The sequence below is a fragment of the Brassica oleracea genome, chromosome C4, assembly GCF_000695525.1.
Source record: "Brassica oleracea var. oleracea cultivar TO1000 chromosome C4, BOL, whole genome shotgun sequence".
NCBI lineage: Eukaryota > Viridiplantae > Streptophyta > Magnoliopsida > Brassicales > Brassicaceae > Brassica > Brassica oleracea.
The window spans coordinates 36,943,583-36,953,141 of NC_027751.1; the positions used below are offsets into that span (position 1 = coordinate 36,943,583).

General features: G+C 42.4%; 2 protein-coding genes across 2 annotated transcripts; both read left to right on the top strand.

Moving 5' to 3' along the window:
* The first annotated feature begins 1,407 nt into the window (after positions 1-1,407).
* On the top strand, positions 1,408-4,127 carry LOC106342453 (ATP-dependent RNA helicase SUV3L, mitochondrial). The gene is given in 2 exon segments (XM_013781393.1): positions 1,408-2,225; positions 2,228-4,127. Coding segments are annotated over 2 exon segments (2,403 nt in total). The 5' UTR covers positions 1,408-1,654; the 3' UTR covers positions 4,060-4,127.
* A 36-nt stretch (positions 4,128-4,163) lies between these two features.
* LOC106342454 (40S ribosomal protein S9-2) lies at positions 4,164-5,534 on the top strand. Its single transcript, XM_013781394.1, has 3 exons — positions 4,164-4,324; positions 4,673-5,054; positions 5,151-5,534. The coding sequence occupies exons 1-3, from the start codon at positions 4,297-4,299 to the stop codon at positions 5,332-5,334; spliced, it is 594 nt and encodes a 197-aa protein (XP_013636848.1). The 5' UTR covers positions 4,164-4,296; the 3' UTR covers positions 5,335-5,534.
* The last annotated feature ends 4,025 nt before the right edge of the window (positions 5,535-9,559 follow it).

Consider the following 9,559-nt stretch of genomic DNA (forward strand, 5'->3'; position numbering starts at 1 on the left):
TTGGTCCGGACACTGACCCATTTGGTCCGAAGAAGAAAAATGAGGAAGTCCTTGGTCCCGAAGTGCCTTATCTCAGTGCCATAGGAGCTCTGATGTATTTAGCTGGCCACACACGACCAGACATCAGCTTTGCTGTGAACTTACTTTCTTGGTTCAGCTCCTGTCCGACCCAAAGGCACTGGAACGGGATTAAACATATACTTCGTTACCTACAAGGAACGAAAGACTTGGGTCTTATGTTTACTGACAAATCTAAGGAAGATTTAGTTGGTTTTGCTGATGCAGGTTATCTCTCTGATCCACATTATGTTAGATCTCAGACTGGTTATGTTTTTACACACGGTGGGACAGCTATATCCTGGCGGTCCATGAAGCAGACCATGGCAGCCACATCCTCTAACCACGCAGAAATATTAGCCATGCATGAAGCCAGCCGTGAGAGTGTATGGATGAGATCCATGACACAGCATATTCGTACCACTTGTGGTATGATCAAAGGAAATGATCCACCGACCATTCTATACGAGGATAACACAACATGCATCACACAGCTTAAGGATGGATACATTAAAGGAAATAGGACGAAACATATTCTTTCTAAGTTCTTCTTTACACATGAGCTTCAGAAGGCAGGAGAGGTCCAAGTATTGCAAGTCCGTTCGAGTGAGAATTCAGCCGACCTCTTCACCAAGTCACTACCAACCTCAACGTTCAAGAAGCTCATATGGAAGATAGGCATGCGTCGACTGAAGGATCTTCGGTGATGCATTCATCAGGGGGAGTTCATGTGTTGTACTATTTTTCCTGTCTTGTTTTCCCTTTTACCACATTGGGTTTTGGGTTTGTCAAGAGAGGTTTTAATGAGGCAACATCCAAAGCATGAATGAACCTTGACCGGATGTGTCGATCAAGGGGGAGTGTTATAAACCATTTAGTGATCGACCCATTTATCAGCCCGTGTAGCAAGACGGGCCAAGCCCATCCGCAGGATCATACTGGCGCCTATCTACTCTTGTGTTTATCTACATTATAGTTGATGTTTATCTTACGTATTGCTAGTCATTATCTAGTTAAAGATATGTACGATCTCATGTCGATCCAGTACTTAGGCCGTCATTACCATATGTATATAAAGACCAGTTGGTCGACCTAATAATACACACAAGTTCTGCTCTTCATTCACAACAATAATTCTTTAAAAATTCTTAAACCAATAACCTCCTAACTACAATACAATAAAATTGAATCCATTTGATATTACGTTAGATTCGGTTTATTCAGATTTTTTTTTTTTATTGCATCACATTTTCGGATTCGATTTATTGTCCAACCCAAAACAAAAAATTTAGTAAAAAAAAAAACATAAGTTCTATTAAAATTTTGATTACTAAATCACATATATCCTAAATACAAAACCCTGTTATAGGGTTTTAACATCTCTCTCTAGCCTTAAACGCCCACAGAATCACCAAACTCTCCGCATCTCTCTTTCTTTCCCCAGGTAAGTTTAAAGAAACTAGCTCCGCCCCCGTTTACCATTTCTATTCTTCCTCAAACCCAAATTCAGTTGAACTAAAACGAAGAAGGAGCCGACTTTTTCTCAACCTACACTGCAAAGTTTCTCAATTTCAATTGCGATTCGAAGATCGTGACTATGGCCAGAGGCGTAGCTAGAGTTTTGCGTAGAGCGTTTACTTCCAGAGCTAGGGTTCTGTCCTCGACCCGAAATTTCCACACTTGCAGAGAAACTCACTGCAGATCTCTTGCTAATCCCGAATCTCATGTTCTACCCACGACCCGGTTTGTTTCGAATAGTCCGGTTCGGATTCGCCTTCCATGGAACGATTACACACTTGGGTTTGGTAAAGTTAGATGCTTTTCTTCAACGGTTGACAGTAAAGGCGAAAACGACGAGAACAAACTTGAATCCAATATAGAAGACTGTGAAGAAGAAGAAAGCCTTCTTGGTTCTGACTCCGAGAGTGACGGTTACGACGAGGAAGGCGTGGTTAACGAGCTTGGCGTTGTAGACGATTCAGCTGTTTCCGATGTCTTTTCTAATAACAACAGCCCAGAGAGCAGCGAAGCTGCTCGTGCTTTAAACGCTGCGTATCATGATCCCGCGGCTCTGTACAAAGAGCTTAGAGGAAGTGAAGTGCGTTCTAACCTTCAGCGTAGCGAATGGGATACATTACACGAGATCTTCGGTTACTTTACACAGTCTGGTTCTACATCGGTAAATCGTTTTTCCCAACAGCTGTTGCCAAGTTCCGTGACTTCTTCTTCGAGACGTGTAACCTCGAGGTTGTTCAAGGTCTTGTCCGCGTTGGGGCAACAGATGACGCCGTTAAGTTTCTATTCCCCGTGTTTGTCGAGTTCTGTATCGAAGAGTTTCCTGACGAGATCAAGCGTTTCAAGAGCGTTGTTGATTCCGCAGACCTCACCAGACCCGCTACTTGGTTTCCTTTCGCTAGAGCTATGAAGCGTAAGATCGTTTACCATTGTGGACCGACCAATAGCGGCAAGACTTATAATGCTCTGCAAAGGTTTATGGAAGCGAAGAACGGTTTGTATTGCAGCCCGCTTCGGTTGTTAGCTATGGAGGTTTTCGATAAGGTGAATGCTTTAGGGGTTTACTGTAGTCTCTTGACTGGACAGGAGAAGAAACACGTCCCCTTCGCGAAACATGTTTCTTGTACCGTTGAGATGGTGTCTACAGATGAGTTATACGAAGTGGCTGTGATCGATGAGATTCAGATGATGGCTGATCCTAGCAGAGGTCACGCTTGGACTAAAGCTCTGCTCGGTTTAAAAGCAGATGAGATTCATTTGTGCGGAGACCCGAGTGTGTTGGAGATTGTGCGTAAGATGTGTAGCGAAACAGGAGATGAGTTGGTCGAAGAGCATTACGAGAGGTTTAAACCGTTGGTCGTTGAAGGTAAGACTTTATTAGGAGATCTTAAGAACGTTAAGTCAGGAGATTGTGTTGTTGCCTTCTCAAGAAGAGAGATATTCGAAGTGAAAATGGCGATAGAGAAACACACAAAGCATCGCTGCTGTGTTATCTACGGCGCGTTGCCTCCCGAGACGAGGAGACAGCAAGCGAATCTGTTCAACGACCAAGAGAACGAGTACGATGTTTTGGTCGCTAGTGATGCCGTTGGGATGGGGCTGAATCTCAACATAAGACGGGTTGTGTTCTACAGTCTGAGCAAGTATAACGGCGATAAGGTTGTGCCTGTACCGGCTTCGCAGGTGAAGCAGATCGCCGGGAGAGCTGGAAGGAGAGGGAGCCGCTATCCAGATGGACTCACGACGACGTTACACTTGGAAGATCTAACTTACCTGATAGAGTGTCTGCAGCAACCGTTTGATGAAGTTAGAAAAGTGGGGTTGTTCCCTTTCTTTGAACAGATTGAGATTTTCGCTGCGAAAGTTCCCGACATGGCGTTTTCGAAGCTCTTGGAGCATTTCGGTAAGCACTGCAGGCTGGACGGTTCTTACTTCCTGTGCCGTCACGATCACGTCAAGAAAGTAGCAAACATGCTGGAGAAAGTGCAAGGGTTGTCTCTAGAAGACCGGTTTAACTTCTGTTTTGCGCCGGTTAATATCAGGAACCCGAAAGCGATGTACCATTTGTATCGGATGGCGTCTACTTACAGCCAAGATATGCCGGTTAATGTGGCCATGGGGATGCCGAAGAGTTCCGCTAGGAACGATACAGAGCTGTTGGATTTGGAGAGCAGACATCAGGTTTTGTCTATGTATCTTTGGTTGTCTAATCAGTTTGAAGAGAAGAACTTTCCGTTTGTGGAGAAGGTTGAAGCGATGGCTACGAATATTGCAGAGTTGTTGGGTGAATCTCTGACTAAAGCTAATTGGAAGATGGAGTCGAAAGAAGAGGTGATGAAGGGTCAGAAGAAAGAAGATGGAGGAGGATATGAGAGACCAACTTCACTGATTAAGTTGGTTCGTAATAAGTAAAGCAAATTCAAGATTGTGTTTGAGCGAATCTTTTGTATCTTTGTGGATTTTGCTGAAAGTTTTGTCTGCAACTAGTTTATAAGAAATGGGGGGATATCAAATCTTTATTTATTGTATATATGACACGAGAGGCGAGCATTAAAACCCAATGGGCTTAACTAAACAAGATAAAGCCCAAACAAAAAATAACTGATTTTGCCGTAAAGCCTCGTAAGGGCTTTTAACACAGTTTATTATAATAATATAAAAAGAAGGTTCTTGCTTCTTCCTCTTCTTCGAGATCACTCTCCTCTCTGTTTTGTGACAGCAGCCATGGTGCAAGTCAGGTTCTACCGCAACTGTAAGCTCTCTCTCTCTCTCTCTTCTCTCCATCTTTGTTTCTCTGGCTTGATCGAACTTTCACCTTTTAATATAGTTTCTTTCCCCCCCCATACCTGAATTTGGACTGTTTTTAGAAGAAAAATTAAAGATTACCTTTTCTTGTTCCGTGGTTTAGATCATCTGGGTATCATTTATTTTTGATTCTTTAGCTTTCGATTTATCTGTTTATGGATGATGCATGCAAAGGATAATTAAAGATTGTTCCATTAATCAGCAGAGTACTCTGTTTTAGTATGTAGTTTTCTTTGCTTGCATGTTATGTTTATGAAGATTTTGGTTGTTAATCTTGAGTTTGTGTGTTTTGCAGATGGCAAGACCTTCAAGAAGCCGCGACGTCCTTATGAGAAGGAGCGTCTTGATGCCGAGCTGAAGCTTGTCGGAGAATATGGTCTTCGTTGTAAGAGAGAGCTGTGGAGGGTTCAGTACACGCTTAGCCGTATCCGTAACGCTGCCAGAGAGCTTCTCACTCTCGATGAGAAGAACCCTCGTCGGATCTTTCAAGGTGAAGCTCTTCTTAGGAGGATGAACAAGAATGGGCTTCTTGATGAATCCCAGAACAAGCTCGACTACGTTCTTGCTTTGACTGTTGAGAATTTCCTCGAGCGCCGTCTCCAGACTATTGTCTTCAAGTCCGGTATGGCCAAGTCCATTCACCACGCCCGTGTCCTTATCCGACAAAGGCACATCAGGTAATCAAAAGTATATCTTTGGAAACAACTTTAAACAGTTGTAATGCTTATTGGTTTTGTCCTCAGCTTGACTTGTGTAAAGAATCTGTGCTTTAGGGTTGGGAGGCAACTTGTGAACATTCCATCGTTCATGGTTAAAGTAGAGTCACAGAAACACATTGACTTTTCTCTGACCAGTCCATTTGGTGGTGGTCGACCTGGAAGAGTGAAGAGAAGGAACGAGAGAGCTGGTGCTAAGAAAGCTGGTGGTGGTGGTGGAGATGAGGATGATGAAGAGTAAAAGTACCAAACCTTTAAAACCCCTTTGTTGGATAAATAATGTTTTTTTTTTGTTTAATAGTTTTCTTGAACTACAAGAAGTCAAGTGTGTTGGTTTGTAATGGTGTGTTTTGCAATAATGTGGTTGTGCCCCTTTGTGTTGTTGAACAATGATGCCACTTTCGGATCTTGCTTCTTACAAGACAGTAGTAGTAGTTAATATTTGGGAAAATTGCATAAACAACACTCAAATCGGCATTCACTAACATTTTATTCAATAACATTTTAAACTTCTAATATTTTTAGCTATCACTTTAAACCATCAACGGGCATCTGTATCACAAAAAGCCACATCTCATGAAGCAATCTTCCAAGGATCCGTTATAAAACATAGGAAAGCAATCTTCGAAGGATCCGTTAACCGTTTGAAAGTTGACATATTTACGAGTATTACCTGGTTTTACCCGGTTTTAATCCGATGTAAATCAAACCGCTATCCAAAATAAATACAAACCGTAAATTATTATTAAACCGAAGAAAGCAGACCGGATAAACCGTAGATCTGTTTCCTTTTCTCCTTAACCGTTCCCATTTCGAAAAACAAACTGTTCCACTCCAATCGTTTTCTATTTTTCTCTCTCCCCTAAACAAAGAATCCTAAAAAATTTGAACCCAAATCAAGGAGATTTGCAAAATTGAGGAAGATGGTTGAAACAAGAGGAGCTAAGAGGAAAGAAACTGACGTGAACGTGGAGATTTCGACGAAAGAAGTAGAGAAGAACGCGAAGAAGAAAAAAAGGACCATGAACCAAACGAAAGAGACGACGAAGATGACGGAGGAATCTGTGATGGTGACAGATGATGTCTTGCCGATGAATTACTTCGTGGAAGCTGCGGTGGCTGTTGAGCTAGAACGGAGTGGCCCGACATCGGAGGAGGAGGAAGACGGCGAAGAAAACGGCGACGACGACGGAAATGAGGATGCGGCGAATGATGAAGAGAAAGAAGGGGAAGCGGAAGCGAGTAGTTCTGACGAAGAAGAAAATGGTGACTCTGATGAAGGAGAGGACGAAGAGGATCCGCATGCAACCGCGGCAGAGGAAGCCTCAGATGAGGAGAAAGAGAACGAAGTTGAGACTAATGTCGGGGGCCCGACTAATGCCTGTGATGGAAACCGCGAGGAAGAATCCCTAGATGACGAAGAAGAGAAAGAGCAGGAGGAGGTATGAATTTAGGAATGGATTATGGGTGGTAATTTAGGATGAATATTAAGGTTTCAGTAAAAGAAAACTAGGAGTTATGGGTATAACTGTTTGTAATACTAGAACAACTAGGGGGAACAATAAGACAATGGTAAAACTAGTATTACGTAGGTATATTAGGAATACTTGGATAACTTGGTAAAACTATTGGTATAACTGACGTAGAACTTTACGCTACTTGCAGGAATTTGAGGCTACCGAGGCGGCCAAGCCAAGTAGAATGTTCTTCTTTGAAAAGGAGTACAAGAAACAAATAAAGCTAGGGACAAGGTGTATGATAGTAGACGTTATCGATACGTTTTTGTCTCTGGAACCGGAGGCAAGTGATGCGGAGAGGAGGTGGTTTGAGGAGCATCCACAATTCTGTCACTTGTTCCACAAGAAACTGGATGCAAATGCACAAGAAAATTTTAAGAGAAGGAAGAAGAAGAACTCAAACCACAAAGTTCAGGGAATGTGGATGTTGTTACTGCGTACTGCCGATGTCGCGAAGAAGAGAGAAGTGTGGTTCATTGTCAATGGTGTTCCCATCCATTATGGGTTGAGGGAACACGCATTGATATCATGCCTAAACTGCTGCAACTATCCTCTCGGATACAAGGAGTTTGGTAAGAAGAAATTTGTGAAGCGCCATTTCACGAACGGCGAAGCAATAAGGTTGGAGGATGTAGAAGCAAAGTTGTTGGCAATGGGAGCCCATAGAGACAGGTTGAGGATGGTGGTTCTGTTCTTTTTAGGAAGTGTTATATGCGCGCAAACAAAAGTTGGCGCAGGAGCCAATGATGTATTGGATTTTTCCAAAGAGTTGTGGATGATCTTGGATACTGCAAGACCTTTCCATGGAGGAGAACTCCTTTGATTATATGGTTAAGGAGATCTCCCACACAATGGATCATTTCGGAGGATTGGTGAAAGAGAAGACACTATGACCACTTCCAGGTTTCTGTATTCCTATAGAGGTAAGTAATAGAACATTACAAAGCTATTAAATTTGAAGTATTGTTTTGTTAACTTTTTTTTAAAAAATTGGTTTTGTAGCTTCTTACTTTCGAGGCAATTCCTGAGTTGGGAATGAGGTTTAGACAACCGGTTGAAGAAGCTGATCCATAGTGTCCGAGAATGTGCCAGTCAACGTTCAAAAAAATATAAATGAAAAGGTTTCCTTTTGCAAGTGTTAATCAAGAACTGGATAGGATTAAGGTTAGTGTTTTCTTTTTCCTCCTGCAAATTTCATTCGTAATTGCCAAATTAGGTTGGTAAAACTTGGGAAACTTTTGTAAAACTGTTGGGGGAAAACTAGGAAAACTAGATAAAACATGATTTGGTAAACTTGTTTGTAACTAATTTGTGTTCTTAGCCACAAGATATTGACAGCATCCTACCTACCAGGAACGAAGAAGAAAAAGCTCTTTTGGGCGTTATTCATGAAGAGGACGACGACGACGATTGCACTGATATTGCTATGGACAGCTGGACTAAGCGTATTATTGAAGGCTATACTGTCTTTTTTGAAGAAATGTGTGAAAAAGACATTGTAGCCCGACAAGTAAATGAAGGATCCGTTAATGCAGAACATGCAGTCCTTGAAGGCATTGCGGCAGGGGAAGAAGTGGCAGAATAGAAGAAGATGTTGGAGGATGTGATGAAGAAAGTGGAAAGTCTTGGAAATCATCTAGAGAGAGTGATGTCGATAGTGGACAATTTTGAGGAAAGGTTGGGGTCGCTTGTGTCGTTTGTGAAAGAAGCGCAGAAGGGATCGAAGAAGAAGTGAAGTTGTTGGTGTTCCTTGTCGGATATGTATTTTATGAACCTTTTTTGTTGATGTTTCATCCCGGATAATGTTGTTGGTGAACCTAATTTATGATGCCTTGTTATGAAAAACTAAGAGTTATGGGTATAATACTAGGACAACTAGGTAACACTAGTATAATTGAATACTAGGACAACTATGTGAAACAATGAGAAAATGGTAAAACTAGTATAACTGTTTGTAATACTAGGACAACTAGGGAACACTAGTATAATTGAATTCGAATGTGATAAAATGATAAGTCAGGTTATGCTGCTTATATAATTCCATTAACACACAATACTGATATCTTTCATATTTACATTGTTTTATCCATTCACCCATGTGCATTTTGATCATATACACTAGGATTTAGCCATGTTTAGGTTGCATTTTGCATACATGAGTCTTTATCAGGTATTAGAGTACCACATGGAGTTCTTGGAGGCATTTGGGTGCATTTGGAGCTCAAAAGAAGTGTTTAAAGCGATCAACGGACGAGCAGCGCACCAGAGCGACCTCACCGGAGCGACGCCGTGAAGTCGCTGTGACACACATCCCGGAGCGATCCAGCCAGAGCGACATGGAGAGGTCGCTCGCGTTTCTATCGTGAGACACCCCTCTCAGAGCGACTTGCCAGAGAGACGCTCCGAGGTCTTTCACGTCCGAAGACACACAGATTTGACCCTAGAGCGACCTCCCAGAGCGACGTGCCGAAGTCGCTCCCGATGTTTAGAGCGACCTGTTGGAGCGACACACCAAGGTCGCTCGCGTCCTCTCGTCCGGAGACATCAAAATCGAGCATCCTGGAGCGACCTCTCAGAGCGACCTACCAAGGTCACTCCTAGCCAGAGCGACCAGCTCAAGTCGCTCGCGTTTTGACGGGGCGAGACACGAAGAAATGCGTCGGGAGCGACCTCCTGGGAGCGACTATGCTAGGTCGCTCCGCGTGTTTGATTGGACGATTTTTATGTCTTTTCAGGGGCCTTTTGGTCATTTGTTTTATTGTTTTTAGATTGCCTAAACCTAAGTTAAGTACTTGGGGAGCCACCAGAGAAAAAGAATCTCTTTTCTGAAGAACAATTAAAAAAACTTCTTTTGATTCAGATTTGATTGTTTTCATCTTGTGTTCTTGTTGATTTCTTATCTATTTCTCTACATGATTAATCTGAAATCCAATATGGGTTTAAGAGGAA